At 45.8% G+C, this 22,802-nt stretch overlaps 1 protein-coding gene across 5 annotated transcripts in view; it reads right to left on the reverse strand.

Moving 5' to 3' along the window:
• Positions 1-22,802, reverse strand: part of PRKCE (protein kinase C epsilon) — a 513,985-nt gene that overhangs the window by 70,637 nt on the left and 420,546 nt on the right. For all 5 annotated transcript variants that reach the window (XM_059079910.2, XM_059079912.2, XM_059079911.2 and 2 more), the window contains one exon: positions 12,173-12,327. In XM_059079910.2, the coding sequence (XP_058935893.1) occupies positions 12,173-12,327 (155 nt within the window). The remainder of the gene's footprint in view (positions 1-12,172; positions 12,328-22,802) is intronic.

Below are 22,802 nucleotides of genomic sequence, written 5' to 3' on the forward strand. Positions count from 1 at the left end.
GCGAGAGGGTCAGCTTGGGGATGGCTTCAGGTAAGAGGTGGAAGAGTCTGGACAATATCCTGAGACAACACAGAGTCACTGCAGACTTCTGAGCAAGAAAGTGCCCCAACTCCCTTATTTTATGATAGTTAATCTGTAGGAATGGTGGGAGAAGAGACCCAGAAGCAAGGAGAGAGAAGGTGGCAACAACCATCAGGATTAATCCATCAGCCTGTTACCACATGACCAAAGAGAGAAACAAAGCTAATTAACTGTGGCCCCTAATGCTTCCATGGGCTGAGGAGCGCCCCCAACGGCCTGAGTCATCTTGGACTCAGCCAGGGCTGAGACCGCGGGATTCACTCAGACGCTCACCCTGACTCACTCTGCTTACCACGTGGCAAAGCTGCCCACTGTTTGCTAAAACAATTCCCATTTTTTGCAGTTCAATCATTAGCCAAAGGCATTGAAGAAACAAAATCATAAGACTCAGCCCAGGAGGATTCAGGCTCTACTGTTGAATACATTGCAGTAATACATGTTCCAAGATGTCTACCTTCTATAGAACAGCACTGCATGGTCATAAAAGCTACATATACCGAACTCTGCTTCATAATACAGGTCCCAAGTCCTCAAACTAGCCTTTGTTTGGGAGACTCTAACCTGACAAGGTGTTTTCATCAGTTTGCCCGCTAGCAAGATACATTCATGGTAAACTTTTCGAGATGGACAAAGTGAATCTGACCAACTGTCCGCTCGGCCACTTGTGAAATAGAATAACGATGGCAATAGCAGCAGCGAGCATTCAGGGAGTGTTTACTCTGTACCCGACACAATCGTAATGATTTTACACATATTAACATGTATTTGATTCTCACAATATCTCTTTGAGGGAGGTAATTTTACAGATGAAGAAACTGAGGGTTAGAGAAGTAAGTGCCTTGCTGAAGATCACATACCTAATAAGCGGTGGAGACAAGAGTTTGAGCCAGGAGTCCTTACCCACTACAATGGGTTCTCAGCTCTGTGCTAGGTATAATGAGAGACACAAAAGTAGATGACAGGGTCCCTGATCATTTTCTCTCTGAACACACACTATTAGCTGAAACACTCCGACACATTTAATCAGGAATTTCCCTCTGGTTCCAAACTTCCTGTTTGCTCTGAGCCTCCAATGTCAACTGAGTCAGCATTCTACTTCTGATCTGGTCGGCAATAACATGGCTTCCTCAGAAGAATATAAACTTGGCTTTCATCCCAACCAGCTCAGGCTCTGCTCTCTCTTCCCCTCCCCTTTATCATGTCACGACTTCACCCTACACTGTCACTGGCAGGTGACACTGCACGAAAGGAGTTTGGGGTGAAGATGGCCTCACCTCTAAGTAAACCTAGACCCACAAAAAAGTGACTACCCCTGAAACCCCACAATTACACTTAGTATTCCTTTATCGGGAGACAAGTCCTTCAATTATACAACATGGTAGAGGGGCCAAATGACTCTCAGTACCAAAACACACATTTTTGAAGTCAGCCTTTTTGCTGAAGGTGGTCATGTAGGGAGTGGGGGATGGGGGTGGGGGTGGTGGAGTGGGAGCTCATGAAGATGGTAGATCTCCGTCAAGGAGGCCGAGGCACGGAAGTCAGACCCCGCAGATTTCCTATGCAAGCACACCTGTCGGCTGTTCCAGCCCATTGGACACTGTTAGGTGCATTTCTCAGTACTCTCTTACCCTGCCTCAGGGTCCCTGCATGCTTACAGTATTGGAATAACGCCAAAGAGAGGCTCCCTTCCCTGGAATACTGCCTGACCCTGACATCTAGGCCCTGTCCTAGATGGGCCCTTGACCTGCATGGGGACAGAGCCTCACATGTCCACCACCTTGCTCCCCACAAACAGGGTGTCATCGTTCCCGGAGTGTCTGCACCTCCCCACACCTTGCTGTGCCCCAAACAACTTACAGAATCCTTTTATGTCCATTAGCTTATGTAAAGCTTTCAATTTATGCCAAGGCTGCAGGCCTGGCCATCTTATTTTGATGTGATATTTATTATCAGCTCCATTTTACAGATGAGGAAACTGTGGCTCAGAGAGATTAGGTCGTTTGCCCAGGGTTACACGGTTAGTAAGTGGCAATGCTGGGACTGCAACCTGTGTTCTCTATATTAGTTTGCTAGGGTTGCTATAGCCAAGTACCACACTCTGGGTGACTTAAGCAACAGAAATGTACTTCTCACAGTTCTGGAGGCTGGAAGTCCCAGATGGAGGATTGGTTTCTTCTGAGATTTCTCTTTGGCCTGTAAATGGGTTTTCTCCTGGTGTCTTCATGGTCTCCCTCTGTGCATGTCTGTGTCCTAATCTCCTCATCTTATTAAGACACTGGTCATACTGGATTAGGGATCACCCATGTGACCTTACTTTACCTCTTACCTCTTTAAAGGGCCTACCTCCAAATACAGCCACATTCTGAGGTACTAGGAGTTAGGACCTTAACATACGAATTTGGAGGGGACACAATTCAGCCCATAACATCCTCTGACTCCATAACCCTCCTCCCACTCATTCATCCAACCAATATTTATGGAGCTTCCTAGGTGCCAAGAATTGCGCTCGGCACTTCTGCAAATGTTTTCTCATGTAATTTTCCACACAGTCCAGGGAGCTTTGCATTCTAATTCCCATGGTACAGTGAGGGAACTACACTTCAAACAGTTTAAGTATTCTGCCCAGGAAAACACAATAAAGACGAGACAGATGCTGGATTCAGCCCCAGTTCTCCGACTCCAAATTCAGCGCTGTGTCTCCAGCATACAACTTTGCTTCCCACACAAGACCGCAGCTGACAGCAATGGGACAGGGTGACCTGACAGTGGCGTCAGTCGGGTGGGATCTGGCAGGATCTCCTTCTCTGGAAATACCGTAAATCCCATGGATAATAGCTGTATCTACCGCACAGAGCTGTTGTGTGATGATTAAATGAGTTAATGGGTGCAAAGTGCTCAGAATAGAGTCTGGCTGGTAACGAAGGCTAAATGAGTATCTTGCTATCGTTGTTGCTGTTGCTGCTACTGCTGTGGTGGTTATTATTTTTGTTATTGTTATTATTATTATTGACTTCTAGATATAAAATTATTGACTTCTCAAATACCCACAACGAATTATTTTTCTCTCCGTCCCAAAATTACACACAAAGGCCTAAACACACAAAGATGGGGGCAAACAAGAGAAGAAAGAACAGTGACGTAGTTTTGGAAGCTGGAAAGCAGAGGGGTGAGTGGGACATGACTCAGTAGACCTGAGAAAGAGCTGAATCCTGAACCAGCAATGGGGAAAGTCAAGAATGATCAAATTTACGCTGTAGAATCTCCCACTTCCTGCTCTAACAAAGCTCAGGAATTTGCAGTAACCGTTGCCTCTGGAGATGAGGATGATGTAGAAAGAGATAAAGTGAAGAGATCTGGTTGAAAAGCAATTAAAAACTCAGATTCTCTTCTTACTCTGCACAGCCCCTTCTCTACATCAGAGATTTATTCTCTGCAGGGGAGAAACAGAAAGTCTCTGAGACCAGGGTGGAATGCGGGAGAGGGCAGGCACCAGTGTATAGAACTAAAAATAGGGCAATTGGATGGATATATGTATTCTGGGAGCTGGGCCTTCAACCCTCTTCTTTCATTTGGCTCACATGGCTGCCAAGCCCTGTCTCTTCAGACAGGACTCTGGAAAAGTCTTCCCAGGGTAATCTGAGGACTCCAAGAGAAAAACTCTAAAAATATTGATAGTCAGAAGTTCCCCCAAATAAGTGGCCCATAGGATGATTCATTGTAATGATGCCCAAGTTGACTACTCCAATATCTGAATGATAGTTACAGAAAGAGAACAGAAGAAATCATTAAAGAAATTAGACATTTCCCAGAACTGAAGGACATGATTTTCTAAATTAAAAAGGTTTCTCTAAGGCCCAGTGCAATGGATGAAAATGGGTCCACACCACATCATTAACATGTAATTAACAAGCTTCCAGAAAAAAGAAATAGGTCCATACAAAGGATCAAGAACAAAATAGTTTTGGACTTCTTATTAGCAATACTGTGAGTTGGAAGGCAGTGGAACAATACCTTCACATTTTGAGTGAAAATGTTTTTCAATCTAGAATTCTATACCTAGCCAAACTCTTCATCAAGTTTGAGAGTACAATCAAGATGGTTTTAGATATAAAAGGAAGATCTCAAAAATTTACTTTTCATACTCTTTCTCAGAAGGTACATCACCACATCAAGAAAGTGTATCAAGAAAGAGGACACATGTGATATAAGAGAGGAACTCTCACATGGAAGAGGCAAAGACGCCTGGACAACAGTGAAGGGAGATCCTAGGGTGACAGCTCTGCAGTAGGCACTGAGGACAACCGTTCAGACTGGAACAGTTTAGAAGGTACCGGTAGAAATTTATCCAAGAATACTGATAGAATGCCTATTGCACCTATAGCTACCCTGAAGGGAGATGTGGACAATCTGGAGAGCATCTGTGTTATCTCCAGGGAAAACAAACAGAGAAAATGTATAGGAAAGGAAAAGTAATTATAGCTTATCAAGTGGCTTGGTTCCAAATAGTATTTCACAGTCATAATAATGTATACAATGTACATTTATTTAACAAAAATTACAGTAAACTCTGTTGAGAAGATGGGAGGTTTGGAAGGCTATGTGGATGTGATGGGGTGGTGAGTAGGTAGTAGGTGGGGCAGAGAACTAAATTCTCACTTCCACAGTAGAAAGTCACTAGATAATGTCTAAAATAAAATTTAAAAAATAACATTAAAACATGTTATTTAGTACAATGAGGTATCACCTCACCCTGGTCAGAATGGCCATCATTAAAAAGTCTACAAATAACAACTGCTGGAGAGGGTGTGGAGAAAAGGGAACCCTCCTACACTGTTGGTAGGAATATAAACTGGTGCAGCCACCATGGAAAACAATACAGAGGTTCGTTAAAAAACTAAAAATAGAGTTGCCATATGATCCACCAATCCCACTCCTGGGCATATATCCAGAGACAGCTCTAATTCAAAAAGATACATGCATCCTAATATTCAAAGCAGCACTATTTACAACAGCCAAGACATGGAAGCAACCTAAATGTCCATCGACAGATGAATGGATAAAGAGAATGTGGTATATATATCCATGGAATACTACTCAGCCATAAAAAATGAAATGATGCCATTTGCAGCAATATGGATGGACCTAGAGATTATCATACTAAGTGAAGTAAGTCAGACAGAGAAAGACAAATGTAATATGATATCACTTATATGTGGAATCTAAATTATGATACAAATGAACTTATTTACAAAACAGATAAAGACTCACTGACATAGAAAACCAATTTATGGTTACCAAAAATTGCGAATGGGATGAAGGAGGGATAAATTAGGAGTTTGGGATTAGCAGACACAAACTATTATATTTAAAATAGATAAACATCAAGGTCCTACTGTACAGCATAGGGAAATATAGTCAATATCCTGTAATAAACCATAATGGAAATGTGAAAAAATATATATATACGTATAATTGAATCACTTTGCTGTACACCAGAAACTAACACAACTCTGGAAATCAACTATATGTCAATTAAAAAAAAAAAACCACAAAAGAGCCCATGTTATTTTGAAATACAAAGGTCCATACCAGAAGTGTCAGCTAAAAGAATTGTAAGTGGTTGTCTCTGTGGAAGGGGAAATTGGTGGGGAGGAAGGGCAGAAAATGGCTTCTCATTTCTTTAAGCACTGTGTAGAACGGTTTGAATCTTTATCTATATGAATATCTTTGATTAAAATAACATCTAAGCTTTATAACACCTCACTGCATAAACTTGAGTGAGTTACTGCCCGGTTTGGGTTTCCAAGTTCCACATCTATAAAATGGAGGTGGATTAGACAGCCTCTGAGGGCCTCCTTGATCTAACATTTACACTGCGATTCCTGCCACGGGAACTGGTATCACCTCATTACACACTCAGCCCCTAGGTCCTTAAGAGTTTTACACGAAAGTATCATTTTCTACCATGGGTGGGGGAATGCTGACGGCTGAGAACAGTGCTCTGTGGGAACAAAGACCCCCACGTGATTTTCTAAGGGCCAGGTCCTAAGAGGACTGAGAAGGAAAGTGGAAGGAATCACGCCAATTCCTCCTCCTCCCCTGCTATGTATGAGCATCAGCTACACTGGTAATGTACTGAAAGAAGATGAGACTCTAAACAGTAGATTTTCCAGTTATTAACACAGCCTTTAACCAGAGACCGTCATCAACTCAGGAACCGCCTAACTGCCTGTGGCAGGAAAGCTTTCCAGGGATCCAGGCAGGCCATCATTCCGCAGACCAGGCACACAACCCCCTTAGACCACCAGGAAGGTAAGACTACGGAGCACATCACAACTCTGTATGCATTTCCCAGGGAGGCTGGGCTTGGAGAGCACAGCCAGAGACCTGTGTATGTCTTCAGCTCTTTCTAGGGAAATCCCTCCCAAGTCCCCCCTTTTGGGCTTTGTCCCCCAGCCCTGGAAAGGACCAGACATTTCAGACTCAGGCTTATCTGAGTCTAAATGAAATCTTTGTTCCCTGCTCTTAATTCTTAATTGACTTTTCATAAACATTATCATCAACAAGGAAAGCCTTTTCTAAGCACCTCCAGAGCACAGAGTGATCTAGATGGGGCCAAAGCAGAAATGCCCTTCTCTCTCTTCCTGTCCCCTTACTGCCCCTCAGTTCTGGCACCAGACACATAAGAGGCACCCAGGGAGGACTGACTTTTGGGGGGTGATGATGATGGCTTATTAAAGACTGAAAATCTTGGAGAATTAAAGGAGCAGGAGAGCTTTAAAACTTACAACTTCCTCTCCTGCTGGTAAAAGGCCAGATTTTAGTGCTCTAAGCGAGGAATGTCAATCATCAATCATACTGGACATAAATAAGATACCTTGTCATTCCCCACTTGTTTTTATATCCTTCACTTCTACCTGTACAGTCCGACCACTCATGATCGCTCTCAACTACTTTAGAAAGGAGACAAGGGAGGTATTATCCGAACCCCACAGGGAAGCCAGTCATGAAGAGGTTCAGTCACTTGCTCAAGATTTCTTGAAGGATTCTCTAGAAGCTGTTCAACTGTTTTGTCCTGGGTACCTATGAGGTCGGGGAAGAGAAAACTGACTTTACCTTTCTTTGCTGTTTAAATTTTGATTTTTTCCTATGACCACTACTTCTATACTCTAAAGAAAGGAATTCAATTTTATAAAAATGAAGGAAGGAATTCATTCTTCTAGCGTCAAGACACTTGGCCAGAGGGGCAGAAGCCATGTTCTTTGCCACCCTCTGCCACAGTACATGTGATTGTGAAAGAAGAAGATGCATTCCTGTCTGCCAAGCCTCTGGTTCTCCTCCCAGGGAACCCCTGCTGCCCTCTGTGTCTGAGGTGGATCCCGCAGTCTCTCTTCCATGTCCCATGGTCAGAGGAGCATCCTCTGAGACTCAGCTGCTGTACTGAGCAGCTCAGAGGAAAACAGACAAGCTCTGAGCATGATGTATAATAGGAGAAAGTTTCCTGAATCAACTTTCGGAAGAAAGTCCACCCCTGAAAACCTCTCCCCGTCATGGTATGTGTGAGCGCGTAAGGGAGGGGAAGAGATTTTTAAAAGCCATAGTTAGGAAGCATGGACACACATTAAGCTAACGCCTGTTCCCACTGCAGCACACAGAGGATCCTCAGGAATGCCGGGCAGGGGACACAGAGACAGTGCCCTGTGCCGCCCATGGGGGGAACCTGACCAGAGAGGGCCCAGAGGAATGGGAGCCTGTCAGCCTGGGCTCGACTTCAAGTGTGAGCCCCCAGTCAGGGAAACGACTTCTTCCCTTAGTTCCTGAACCCTGGCCAATTAGTTGCTAATTAGTTTGTGTATAAATGCCAGCAGGAAAGCCGGAAAATTCTATCTCAACTTCAGCAATGAGGTTCCGCCTGCAAAATTTGTTCTTGCCCATCTCCCAGATAAACCCCTGCACCACCCAAAATATGGTCTCCACCTGGGCTTCGGAACAGCCAGAGGCGAATATGCAGAGACACATACCATACAGCCCGTGTGCTGGAAGCTTCAGACAAAGCAGCATGGGAAAGAGAGATCACATGGTCCTCATTCATCTATGAATCGAGAGAGATAAAGGAAGGGGAGCCGTTCAGGGGCAAAGAGAAAAAAAACGTGTGTGTGTGTGTGTGTGTGTGTGTGTGTGTGTGTGTGTGTGTGTTTTGCAGATGCTTCCAACACAGACTTTCAAAAGTGCACATGTATTAGGTAGCAACCCACTAGACTGGAAGGCTCTGGAGCATTCGAGACTAGAACAAGTATTTAGTGAACACCTACTACAAGCAGGGTACCATCCTAGGCCAGCCAGGTAAGCATGCTTGCATGGAGTTCTCAATCACAGAATAGGTATCTTAAGTGAAAATACAAGGTTGGCAAAGGGAACCAGCCTGATCCAGAGAGATGCTGTCGCTCAGGGAAGGCATGACCCCCACGGCAGGCTGGGTGGTCAGAGGAGGCCTCCCAGAGCCGGGGCATCTGACACAGTTCTGAGGGCAGAACGGAATTTTTCTAGACCCGTGGTCCCCGAATCACCTGAGGAATGTTTGAAGAAAGTACAGATTCCTGAACCCCATACCAGACCTACTGAATCAAAGGCTCTAGGAATGGTACCCTGGAATTGCTATTCTTTTTAAAAAAATTATGATTATTATGATAAATTCAAAACATACAAAAAAGCAGACAGAATAGTGAACCCCCGTGTACCCATCCCCTAGCTTCAGCGATCACCAACTCATGGCCACTCTTTCCTCACCTATATCCTTATCTAGTCCCCGTGTCCAGTATTCTGGAATCTACCCATTTTTTAAGCCAGAGACTCTAAGGCAGTCAGACCATAGATGTGACCTGGAAGCCACTCACGGATCAAGACACAGATTAGGAGCAAGGGAATTCCAGGGACAGTGGAGACAAAGACTAGGGGAAATGAAAGAGAAGGGTATTTGGGGGAGAATGGCCTAATTTGGAGGGCCTTGAGGGTGGGTACACGGTTGGGGGAAGGGGGATGAGGATCAAAAGATCATGGTGGCCACGAGGGCCCTGTCAGCAGGCATGGTGTCTTTGTGAGAAACACAAAAAGGCATCTCCTCTGGGTAGAACAAGCACCCCTTTCTGTGCTTTATCTTATGAGGGTTGAAGGATGCTAAGAAGGGGACCCTGTGACAATCAGCCTGTGCTTTGAAAGAACACTGGGCAGCGATGGAGAGGGAGGTAGACAGACAGAAGGGCAGAAAACCGAGAGGCAGTGAGTGAGTCAAGTCAAGAAATTCTTGCACACTAGCCAGGGAAGAAGGAAGAAGGCCTTGGAGGATGTCTTGAAAGAGAGAGATCTTGTGCGGGGTTCTGGAGAAAGTGATATGGAAGTCACGGACGGGCACACAGGTGTCACTTGGAGGCATGCAAATGCTGAAATTGCTCAGGAGGAGTATTTGGGGATGAAGTCCGTGGGGAAAACCAGCATTTAGAATATGGGGGTGGAGGGGAGAAGGACCAGGCCAGGTGATATAGAGATTGAAGAGAGATGGTCAAGGAGATGGGAAGGAGAGCAAGAGAGGGGCCATGTATGGCTCATAGAAGTCAACAGAACAAAAGTGTTCACAGGTGTGATGAGAGGGAAGCATTCAACGAGGGAAGTAGAGAGGAGAAGAAACCAGACATGTAAGAAAAAGTCAAGTTTTGGAGTACCTGGAATGACTAGTAAAGTGTGGACTTGGACTTGAGCCCCATGACAAGTGTCATGATGTGTAGCATGAGCTGGCTGATCAGTTACACTTCCTAAGTCCAGTCACTTACGGCCTGGGGCAAATTATTTAAGGGAAGTCTCTGAATCCCTGCTGGTAAACTGTGGATGCTTATATCCAACTCTAATAGGGAGGGGATGGGGATGATATATCAATGAATGACAATTCTTCTTGTCACTGGCGCCTAATAGTGCACTGCCTTGTAGACTGGGTGATCTTTTCACGTATCTAACCCTAGCCTGCAACCAGTTTTGGGGGCAGAGATTAGGGTTTTAAACTAATTGAAGCCAATGGTCATTTGTTGACCATTTACTACGTGCAAGATAAGAAGAGGATGTAAAATAAGAAGATCAAAGGGTTAAAAAGAAACAGCCATGGCCCTAAAGGAGAGGGTGTGACTTAGTGAAGGACCCACATGGATGCCCGACCCTAAAAGAAGGTGAAGAGTGGCAGGTGCAGCAATTAGTTTCAACTTGCAATTCATTCCCAAATTGCAAATAAAGTGTGGTGGATGGAGAGACTCGCTCTGGTTGGTGGGACCAGGCTTCTGGCCGGCAGGCAGTATTGCATGAGGCTTCTGGGCTGGACAGAGGAGGTGGAGAGGAGGGCAGAAAAATGAGGAAGTTGGGAATTGGCAGGTGAGTTTGAGGAAAGCTAAGAACCTTGGTAGGTTCAAAACAAGAGATCATGGGAAGTGAGGGGAGAAAGGTGTTATGGGCTGTAGTAGACATAACCTAAGGTGACCCCCAAGGTGTCACACTCTGGTATAATCTCATACCCCCTCCCCTTGTATACGGTGGCGAAACTGTGACTTACCTCCAACCAAAACAATGTGGAAAAGGGATGTGATATCACTATTGAGATTATATGACATTAGAGGGCAAGGGCCAAGAGATTTGCATGTATAATTAAAGTCCCTAAGTCATTTGACTTTGAGTTAAACAAAAGAGAGGTTAGCCAGGCTGCGCCCAATCTAATCAAATGATCTGTTTCAAAGAGGGCCCAGGTCTCCCTGAAGTTAGAGACTCAAAGCAGGAAAGACTTTCTCTCCTGCTGGCCTTGAGGAAGCCACGTGAATGCTCCAGCTGCAAGGAAATGAATTCTGCCTGCAACCATGTAAGCCTGGAAGAGGAGCCCAAACTTCAGATAAGAATGCACTCTGGCTGACACCTTGATCACAGCAGAGAAACCCAGGTGTGCCTTGCCTGGACTCCTGCCCCGTGGAAACTGTGAGATAATCAATGGGTGTTGTTTTAAGGCACTGCGTTTGTGGTAATTTGTTATGCAGTAACAGGAAACAAATAGGTGGACTCCTGTCATGGAGGGCCATGAAAGCAGGCTAGAAAGTATGGGCTTTGTTATGCAGGCCATAGGGAGCCACTGACTATGTTTCAGCAGAGGGACTTTAGGAAGCTGGTGAGGGTTGGTCAGAACCCCTTGGAGAACATTAGTCGGGGCATTGCTCCAGGGAACAGGTCAGTGAAGTTCTGGTGAGGGATTAGCTCTGGGTTGAACCAAGCCAGCTATTCTTCTACCCAATTAAAAAAAAAAAAAAAAGGAGGAAGCAAAATCTGAGTAAAGAAATTGACAGTCATTGAAAAAAACCTTAAGGAACTTTAGTGTCCTTGTTGCTAATTTTAAATATTTACTCCTCCCAGAATTCCTGACCTCACAGAAGAGCCTGCGTAGTCTCGCTCTCTTACTGGAAAATTTTTTTGTGTGTGTGTTCGTTCTATGTTTTCTTGGAAGGGGGACAAAGCAGTAATAAGGGACTGGATGATCTGTAGAGAGTCACTTCCTGTTGGATATTGTCTAGTTCCCCTCCCCTCCTCCCCCCCAAGATCATAAACCCTGAGACCCGCAAGGAACTCCTCCTTCTCCGATTCTATCTGCTGGAGACAGCTAAGCCAAACAAACTCAGGAAGTGGCAAGAGGTTGGGAAGGGGAGGAAGTTCATGGCACAGAAGGAAAAAGTAAAGAGAATGCCCTGATGTTCAAGGAAGAGGGTAGGGGGGTGGGGCAGAGAGAAACGAAGGTCACCTCAAGGTTACTTGGCGCTGAGCCTTTCAAATGTCGTGCTTAAGCTTTCAATCAAAACTGGCACAAACAGTGGGTCAGATCTCCCAGGGCCATTCAAATATTAACATTCACAGTGATAAACAGCCCCCCAAAAAGCCCTCTGTAAGCAAATTGGAACAAACAACTAATCTAAAGCGGGTTGCTAAGAGACCAGTGGGGCGGGAGCCAAGTCAGTCCAAGCATCCGGAAAACTCTTTATTTTTTCCGCTTTTGTGGAAGAGAGGAGGAGAGGAGAGGTACCTGTAGATGACTCCATGTTGGTGGAGGAACATGAGGGCTGACGTAACCTCTGCAGCATAGAACCGGGAACGAGGCTCGTCGAATTTTCGGGACCGCTGAATCTGGAACATGAGGTCTCCACCATTTACATACTCCATGACGAAAAAGAGGCGGTCCTGAAAGTAGAGGAGGAAATGCCTTTTAGCGAATTCCGCTGCAGCTGCCCACACGACACAGGCCAGCAAAGTAACAGAACCGGGACTCAGGGACCCTAGTAGCACACGTTCTGGAGAGAAGATGAAGGAATTAGGGTACGAAGTGTTATTCTAAAATCTGTCTGTCTTACTTTTTTATAGGCGTCAGCTTGGTCTAGTGGGAGAAGCCCAAAATTGACAGAAAGGAGATCTGGGTCTCTGTCTAATTTCTATTATGACCTTGAAGTGTGACCTTGGACAAGTCTCTGTCCCTTTGCAGGCTCCAGTTACCTTGGTATGTGTGGTGGGTTATATCATGGCCCGCCCCCCTGCAAAGGTATCCATGTCCTAATCCCTTAATGCGTGAATGTTACCTTAGATGGCAAAAAAGGACTTTACAGTTGTGATTAAGTTAAGGATCTTGAGTTGGGGAGATTATTTTGGATCACCAGAGTGGGCCTTAAATGCAGTCACAAATGTCTTTATTTTGGATCACCAGGGTGGACCCTAAATGCAGTCACAGATGTCCTTATAAGAGGGAGGCAGAGGCGATTTGAGAAGGGAGGAGAAGGCAACGTGACCAGGGAGGTGGAGATTAGAGTGATGCGGCCACGAGCCAAGGAAGGTGGTGCCACCAGAAGCTGGAAGAGGCAGGGAAGGATCTCTCCTAGAGCCTCTGGAGGGAGCATGGCCTGGCCGACACTTTGACTTCAGCCCAGAGACACTGGTCTCAGACATCTGGCCTCCAGAACTGTGAGAGAACAGATTTCTATTATTTTAAACCACCAGGTTTGTGGTGATTTGCTACGGCAGTCCTAGGAAACTAATACAAAGCAACACGGACTAATGAGACGGTGAGAGCCCCTCCCACGAGGGCCACATCTCACTCTGGAGGACGCTCCTTTTGGGATTTCCACCCTGGCGTGCTTCCTATGGATTCTGTCCTCAAGAAGGGCCAAACCACAGTCATACCTCCTTAGGGGTGGTGCCTTCTCATCTGCCCACCATTCTGAGGTGGGAAGAAGATGGACCGAAATTCACTTTTGCACAGTTTCTTGCCTACCGTTTGTGGAGCCTGTAGAGTGTGGGGTGCTGTGCTAGACAGGAGGCAAAGAGTTATAAACCATCACTGTCCTGAGGCAGTGGTGTGTGTATAGGGGTTATGATCCAGGGGCAGAGATGGGAAATGGGTAGAATGATGAAAACAAAATAGGAGCAGAGTGCCTTAAAGACACTGGGTGCTGAAAGGATTAGGAGAAAGGGGAGCTCTCTGAAGTGGTGGGGTCCATGGAGGATTCTAGAAGGAGCTAGGCCCTCCCTTAGAGGAGAAGGAGGTGCGGGAGGTGTCAACAAATACCAGGACATGGGAACAGAGAAGGCTTGGGGACCAGTAAACTGACTACGTCAGCCGGGGAGGAAGGTTCATGGAGCAAAGGGGAAACAGCGAGGTTCGAGAGGCCAGAGGGTCAGAGTACGTTCTTAACATACAGATATGGTCTCAGCGAAGCTGCCAGGAGGATGTCAGCGTATTGTTTTCAATCAGAATTAGTAGAATCATTTCCATGAAGACTGAGTAAAAATCACAATGACACCTTATTCATGGAGCAGCCTTGACGGCATATCTACTTTATAATTGGCATCTCTTTGAAAATGAGTGCCTCCTTAAGAATTGTTATGAATTCAGACTACCTTCTCCCCCCACCACAACCTCATGAATTATTCAAGCTTCACTGGTATTCACCAAGGCCCGAAGGTCTAGCTTCTCTTACATTTGTCTTGACCCTCCCCTTCAAAGCCTGTCTTGTTTTCTCCCCCAAGTACAATTTTGTACTCAGAAGTATTCAGAAGCCAACCATTCATTTAATCATCTAGTCCCCATTCAAATCCTTATTTCAAAAATCAAATGATCAGGCCAACACCAATCCAATGAAACCAGAATTTCTGAGGATGGGACTCAGGCATCAGTAGTTTTCAAAGGTCCCCCTGTGACTCCAGTGGGCAGCCAGGGTGGAGAACCACTCTTCCATTTGGTTTCTGCCAAGGTGAGATATATGGATCATAACATAAGTTATTGGAGTTTTCCTCTTTTTTCTTTTCAAGGATCTCCCAAGAACAGAGGTTCTCAAACTTGTGCATCAGAATCTGACAGAGGCTTGTTAGAACATGGATTCCTCCCCCACTCCTCCCGTCCTGCAGAGTTTCTGATTCAGAAGATCTGGGTTGGAGCCTGAGACTCTGCATCTCTTAGTTTCCAGGTGATGTTATGCTGCTGGCCAGGGACCCCCACTTTGAGAACCACTGCCCCAGGGCCCTTGGGGCAAGGCTTTCCCATGGCAAGAACAGCTGCGTCATGCATTCAACACTGCCCTAATCCAGCTGAACCACCATCAGAAACAGCTGCTGCAATGCCAGTCCATGGTCACCAACTTGGACTTGGGCTTTAGCAACAATGGAGTATTTCCTTGCTTGTGCCTGAAAGAATCCAAATTTCTAAAGAGGAGAAATCTCCCCTCCCCATCCTGCCTCCTTGGCTGCTTTTTTTTTTTGTGGTACGCAGGCCTTTTTTTTTTTTCAGTACGCGGGCCCCTCACTGTTGTGGCCTCTCCCGTTGCGGAGCACAGGCTCCGGACGTGCAGGCTCAGCGGCCACGGCTCACGGGCCCAGCCGCTCTGCGGCATGTGGGATCTTCCCGGACCGGGGCACGAACCCGTGTCCCCTGCATCGGCAGGCGGATTCTCAACCACTGCGCCACCAGGGAAGTCCCCTGGCTACTTTTTATACTGCAACACCGGACACACGGCATCTAAGGATAGGGGCCGTGTAGAGAGAAAGGAGAGCTCCCACGCTGATTTCATCACTTACTGGCTGTGTGACCTCAGGCAAATGAGTTCAGCCCTCTGTGCTCAGTTTTCTCATCTGTGAAAGTGAGGCTGATAATAGGACGCACCTTACAAAGTTCTTATGAGGATTAAATTACATATTAAAGTGCCTGGCTCATAACGTTTCCTCCATAAAGACTGTCTGTTACTATTGTTATTACAGTGTTCTAGCTAGAGGTATGATAGTTAATACGGTCATTATTGAGTCTTCATTTTCCCTGTCCTTTCAGCAGTATTTCCCCCTGATCACCTCCTCTCCCAACAAACGCTTGCTCCCCTTAGCTTTCAGCTGGTTCTTCCCTGTGATTGTGGCAGCTTTGGTTCTGCCTTCTCTTGTAGGCTACTCCTCTCTCCAGCCTAACTTAAAGTTAGGTGTTGGAATCCCACAAGGCAGTGTTCTAGGCCCTCCTCTTTCTGCTTGCTGAGTGATCTCATCCACACCCACGGTGGCTACTGCAACTTGACACCTATGACTCGCAAACGTCTCCCTCCATCCTAGACCTCTCCTCCAATCTGTGGACCCATTTACCCAGCTGTGGTTCTGACATCTCCCTCTGATGCCTCAAAGGCACTCAAACCCAACATGTTCAAAACTGCTTCATAATCTCCCCCCAGCAAACTGGTCCTCGTCCAGGGTGCCTGTCTCAGGGCAGGGCTTAACCAACCAGCCAAGTGTATAAGTCAGAAACCTGAAAGTCATTCTCAATACCTCCTTCTCCTTTATCCCTCGTATCCATCACCAAGCCCTACTGCTTTTACCTTTTGTACCTTTGCACTTATTACCTCTGTACCTGTTACATTTGCCTTTCTGTTGTCACCACCATCATGGCCACCATTCTCACCCAAGCAGTTATCACCTCTCGTCGAGATTCTTGCAAGTGCCTCTTACATCAGTAAGATGTAAGACTGATTCCAGCTCGCCCCCGCACCCCGCCCTGCCCCACCAAATGCTCATCACACTACGGGCAGAGCTACCTTGCTGAAATGCAAATCTGATTACAGTGCATCCCCCCCATTCCTTCCCTCATTCTACTGACTCTTTCAAAGGTTTCCCGATACTCTTGGAATAAACAGAAAACTCCCTAATATGCCTCACGGCCTGTGTGATCTGGCCCTATCTAATTCTTCTGAGTAAGAAGCACTTTCAGCTGTTCCCTGTTCCCTCTACCCCAACAGCAAACTCTCTCCTGCCACAGGGCCTTTGCTCATGCTGCTCCCTCTGCTTGGCATGCTTTCCCCCCTCCTTTCACCTAATTAATCCCTCCTTGTCCTTCAGATTTCAGTGCAACCATCTTTTCTTCTAGGAAGCTGTCCCTAATTTTTCTGACCAGGTCAAATCCCCCTATTACATGTGACACTCTCCAGTGGGTCTTTGATTTGTATCACTGATTTATGTCTTTCTCCGCCAGTAGTCTGTATACTTCATGAGGGCGGGAACTATTGGTAATTCTGCCCTGTTGGTTTTTAAGGGAATTAGTCTAACCCCAAAGAAAAGTGGCTATAATTCCCTTTAAAAACAAGCATCATGTGGGGAGAAGAACTAAAAAAGTTTAGGGGGCTGTAAGAGAGGAACAAAACCAAAGGGTGCTCTGATATTTGTATCTGCAATTTCTTACTGCTTAGGGAGTTAAAGGCTTCAAGATGAGTCAGCCTAGTGCACTAGGCCTCCTGCCTGCAGAATGTTCCCATGAGTGCCCACTCTGACCATGTCACCCTCAGGGGGTCTGTCTGTATCAGCACCCAATATTTGGTATAGCTTTGAACAGTTCTTTGGTTCCGTGGACAGATGTCTTCACTTCCCCGTGAGATGGTCAGTTCCTTGAGGAACATACCTTATACTTGCCAGCAATCGCCATCACCGCTACCAGCTCAGAGGCGCTCAATAAAAATCTGCTCATCCAACATTCACTCCATGTTAGCACCTTGAGGGAGGGATTCTCATTGGTTTAGTTCCTCATTGTACCCCCAGCAACTAGAATGGAGCCTGGCACAGAGCGGGTTCCTAGTGTGTCTTTGTTGAATGCATGAGTTCTTAAGTACCCACCACAGACGAGGCCCTGGTTGCTGGAAATTCTACAGTAAACCAGAGTTGGTTTCCCCATGTTATTTCTATTGTTAACCTCGTTTTGAGTTATTCTAACTTTAGCCCATTTGAACTTCAGTTTTAACTTGGTTTTCTACTCAATACAGCTCAATATGCATGGTCCCAAAGCACGGTCAACCCTTCTGACATAGGAAGGACTGTTTTTAAAGCAAGAAAAGTTTTTCACTTCTCCTCTCTCCTTTCAGTGAGTCTGGATTGTTTCTGACCTCCACACCTAACACATCTGAGAAGCATGTTTTGATGCAGAGTGGGAGCCTCAAGTCATTCTGGGAACTGCTTAATTACATAAACTGAAATCAAAAGAAAGCTGGCAAACCCAGCAGCTACTCATTAATCCCCTCTTGGCATCAGTAGAAAACAAAACAAAACAAAACCCCAACTTCCTTGTAAAGTAAGCAAATATGTTTTCTGAGGTAATCAAAGATTATAAAAGCCTTATTCTACCTCCTCCTCCCTTAATCACACCTGAATGTCTGAAAAGTTACAGTCTTGTGATAGCAAGTAAAATAATAAAATCAGGAAAGAGATTATATGTCATGGCGATTTAGGGTAAGAATAGTTAATAATGACCTACAAGCCGGAAGGGCCACGCCATGTGTTTGAAATTCCCATTGGGCTCCATTTACCCAGAGTGCTTACCTTTCCTGACTTTGAAGGGAAAACTAGGCCCTCCCTGTTCATCTTTCAAGGTGTGATGGATAGCCAGAGGCTTCCTTTCAGCAGCACGTCATGTCCTGCCAATTGGGTTTGTTTAGACACACATTCTCCATCGTTTGTTAGCTGTTTATAGGTGCAAAGATTCTATCACTTTTGAATCAGTTTCACAGGAATGCCCAACAAAAGACTGGACTTGGAACAGTCTGCCTTTGATGTGCCAATGACAGGATGAACAATTTCTCTAAGGTACCATCTAAGGGAATCATGGGGCCTGACCTCATACTCTGTAGCATCTCCTTTTCTCTCCATGTCTCCATCATTTAACCTATCAACTCGACAGATCTCTCCTGGGTGCTCTGCCCTGAGGTAGGTGACTGGGAGATATGGAAGATGATATAAGCCATGGCTTTGATTTTTGGGAGCTAGGAATTGAACACAGGAAACCACAGAAAGCAACACGAAATGCTCTATCATTATGTGCTAAACCCTCCTGTATCAAATCAGATTGTGAAACCTATGTATCTGGGACCTTATCTTCTTAGGCCCCTAGAGAAGAACTGTCTGTCATCCAGGTCTTAGCACTTACAGAAAATCATTATAAGAAACACTCATGGGCTTCCCTGGTGGCACAGTGGTTGAGAATCAGCCTGCCGATGCAGGGGACACGGGTTCGTGCCCCGGTCCGGGAAGATCCCACATGCCGCGGAGCGGCTGGGCCCGTGAGCCATGGCCGCTGAGCCTGCGCGTCCGGAGCCTGTGCTCCGCAAAGGGAGAGGCCACAGCAGTGAGAGGCCCGCGTACCGCAAAAAAAAAAAAAAAAAAAAAAAAAGAAACACTCATAAGAAAATTCTTTCTGCATTTTATTTTCCATAATACAACTGGTATTGATGGAACTAGCCATTGCTATAGGAATTTGGTTGAGACAAGTCTGAATTAGGGAAAGACCACAATTGAGGTCTTGAACAGCAGAAGGTGGAAGGAGTAGAGAGCCCGGCAAGTTAGAAGCACAGCCCTGAAGGGCAGAGGTAAGCAAAAGTGGCCATTGCATGTGGGGATGAGGAGGGTACGAGTAAGCCAGTGAAAAAACTTGGATACAGGAATGAAGGAGACAGATTCGATGGTGGGGTGAGGCCAGATGGTTCTGAAAACACAGGTGGGAAGTAAAGAACTCTAGAGATCTTCTGAGTTGTAAAATGGCATAACTAAAGCTGATTAAAAAAAAAAAACTATTCTACTTCCTCTTTTTTTTTTTTTTTTTGCGGTACGTGGGCCTCTCACTGTTGTGGCCTCTCCCGTTGCGGAGCACAGGCTCCGGACGCGCAGGCTTAGCGACCATGGCTCACGGGCTCAGCCGCTCCACGGCATGTGGGATCTTCGCGGACCGGGGCACGAACCCATGTCCCCTGCATCGGCAGGCAGATTCTCAACCACTGCGCCACCAGGGAAGCCCAAAAAAACTATTCTAAAAGCAGAGTTTATGATGGATTGAAGGAAGGCTGCTTGAAGTTATTCCATCTCTTCCCTATTTCCACTGTGTTAAATGTTTTATTACCTTTGAGAAAGACCAACAAGCAACCCTCCCTCTTCTCTATTACACTTCCTGGATTGAACGAAAGGAAAGATCCAACCACTCTGGGAAACGTAACCACCTCAATTTTATTTCCCCACCGAGACGGAACAGCCAACATTACAATAAACTAGAAAGAGTCAATCATGTGAGTGAGGCTCTCCAGCTCTCAGGCAGGCGTACCATATGTGGACCACACGCAGAGCCTTGTTCAACTGGTGTCACAGACCTTCCCCTAAGTTTGGTGAAAGAGAGCTGTAGATAATAAAAAGAAAGGATCTTTCTTCTCACTGAAGACTTACCTGTCAATTAACAGAGAATGAGAGTCTCATCTGAATAATAATTATGATCAGTGATGTAAATTTTCTTATGCAATAATACTAATAATTATCACCCAAAAATTGTCATTTAAAAAGATTCATGTTCACACATTCTCAGCCCTTCTCAGCTTTCTCCCCCTTTCACCTCCCATTGTGCAAGGCCTTACTCTGTCGTGGTCTTTGCCAAATTCAGATTTATCTCAACCAAATTCCTACAGCCATGGGCAATTCCATCAACGCCAAGAGTGGAATGGAGAATACAGAATGGGTTTTCACATCGCTGTTTCTTATAATAATCTTCTATAAGTCACAGATGGTAGAGTCTACCCTCCTTTGGGTAAAAGGGGAGAAGCATTTTTTGTGGGGGAAGTATTAACCTAATCAGAATCAGCCAAATAGTAAAAATTCCACACAAAAGTCTGTTGGTTGAGAAGGTATAAATTTCATTCATGTCCACCTAATATTTGTTTCCAACTGCTTTTAACTCTGCTTATTGGAAGTACACAGGACACCTCAAGTCTAAAGTGACCTAAAGCTGTACTAAACTGACTCACTCGATAAGGCTCAAAATAAACATTTCCTGCCTCTGATTAGAGCTGCACTTAGCCCAGGGAAAAACTTCAAGTTCCTGCCAACCTGCCCCACGCACACCGATCTGTGTGTGAAAGCCAGGGGAAAGGGGGAAAGGCTTTGGTTCAATACGTCAGAGAACACTTGCCTTTCATAGGGTCATCAACATCTTAGGAAAAAGAAGTTTCTATCACATGATATGATAGGACATACAGACTAGCCCCCAAATAGGCTACATCTCAGTGATGCTGACACCAGGGTGACCTCATGCCATGAATAAGAGCAACACCTAAAGGTAAGTAGGCATAATGGTTTGTTGTTAGCTTTCTCTTTGAAAATGATAGAATCAAGGGGGTTTAGATGGGGAACATGGCAGTGAAATGTGCAATGGCGTGGTTTTGCTGAGGCTCCTTCTTTTTATTCACTGCATTACCAGAGAGTCAGCATCACCTCACAGTAGCAGGCTTCTTCCTGGTTTTTCACCCACTGGCTGCTTTCTCCATCAAGTGCCACTCCTGGGGGGTGGCTTCTGGCTACTGTCCTCTGTCCCTGGCTGTTGACCTGGACTCCAGGAAAGCAGCAAGGCGTCAGGAACCTTGCCCCTTACTCGTCTGCCCAACTTGGCAGCCTGGCCGTCTTGGAGAGGTTTCACGCTCTGCAGTGTGGCTTTTGCCCACTGAGAATCTGGTTTGCCCATTCTGGGCAAGATGGTGACACAGGCCAAATCTGTCTTTGAAGATACCAAGAGTTAATTTAAACAGAAAGAAAACACTGTCACCACTGTCACCATCAGTCAGCTGTCTGAAGCCAAAGTTAAGAACTGAATGAATGTTCCCTATAAGTGTTTTTAAGCAAAGGAATGAAAGTATTCTTTTTTTTTTTTTTTTTTTTTTTTTCGGTACGCGGGCCTCTCCCGTTGCGGAGCACAGGCTCCGGACGCACAGGCTCAGCAGCCATGGCTCACGGGCCCAGCTGCTCCGCGGCATGTGGGATCTTCCCAGATTGGGACACGAACCCATGTCCCCTGCATCGGCAGATGGATTCTCAACCACTGCGCCACCAGGGAAGCCCGAAAGTATTCTTGTTCTAAGCCCATTTCCCCATCCAGCCAAGGGCCATGTGATAGTCTTGTCCTTTACCAACACTCTTTTCCATGAGCTCAGGCTTTCCCTCTCAATCCACTGTGTGACCGCATCAAACTCTGACTGTCCCGCCAATACTTCCTGTGTCTCCAGCACGATGTAAGGCCCAACAGGTGGGCCTCAAGACTCCCCTTTCTTGCATATCCCCACCTTATCTAGGCATGGTGCATGTCTAGCTGGTAAAGAAGAACTAAATGAGTATCTCTGGTCTCCAGCTCAGATGCTAGAGATGGACCCCAGGCAGAATGGAAGCAGTCCATGTAGCTGCTACTCTGATTCCAGAAACTTCAGATGTCACCTTATTTCCCGTGCCCAACACAAAAAGAAGCCCCTACAGAGGTCACACTTGAGGTCTGATTTCCAGGAGGCTCATGCACCTACTGTTGTAAATAAAGCCTACAGCCCTGGGCCAGGCCAGCCATGAACTGTGTTATGGCTGCAATTGTTGTTGCTGTTTTCTCTCTCGTTGTTTTTTGTTTCTTTGCTTGCTTGCTTAATTCGATTTAGAATGAAATTCTGCTAACCAATTCAGGGATTACAATGTACCCACATCAACGTTAAAATGACCAGTCTAGTCAGTGAAAAGTAATCAAGGAAATGTTTTTCCAATTTTACACATATGAAACAACCGTTCAGTTAACTTTACATACAGCTGTCAACATCACGATAGTTCCTCTTTTCTTACCAAGGAATATACAAAGTTCTTGTGACAGTTTTAAACATAAGCAAATACCAGGTAGCTGACCCTAAAGAGAGAAGGTACATCACTTATTTCTCTTCAGCTGTGGGAAGGAAAGACAACCTGCTTAGATGGGAACATTTAGGTTGAACCCACCATACAGAGAAGAAAGGAAAGCTGCCCCTCACACCCCCTGGCTTGGTGTAGCAGTCAGAGCTGATCCTACACGTAGGGGGCAGTGATGTGATGAGAACCTCTGTTTAGCCTGCAGACCGGATAACAGATGCACACTGTGATCTATGCAGCAAATATCTGGGTTTCCAATGAAACATGATTTCTCCACTTGGAATGCTGGAAGGATGGCACTCTCTTCCAATCCAAAGCTTACCCATTCACTAGGACCTGGCCCACGCCCGATTCGGCCAACACTGCCCTTGTCCCTTCCTGATCTGCTCCGGAGCTTTCTGTCTGCACCAGTTTGAGCTCTTGGTTATTCTTACGACACTCTTTAGTAGAAGCAGGACACAGGTAGCGACAGC

The sequence above is a fragment of the Kogia breviceps genome, chromosome 11 (assembly GCF_026419965.1).
Source record: "Kogia breviceps isolate mKogBre1 chromosome 11, mKogBre1 haplotype 1, whole genome shotgun sequence".
Lineage (NCBI taxonomy): Eukaryota > Metazoa > Chordata > Mammalia > Artiodactyla > Physeteridae > Kogia > Kogia breviceps.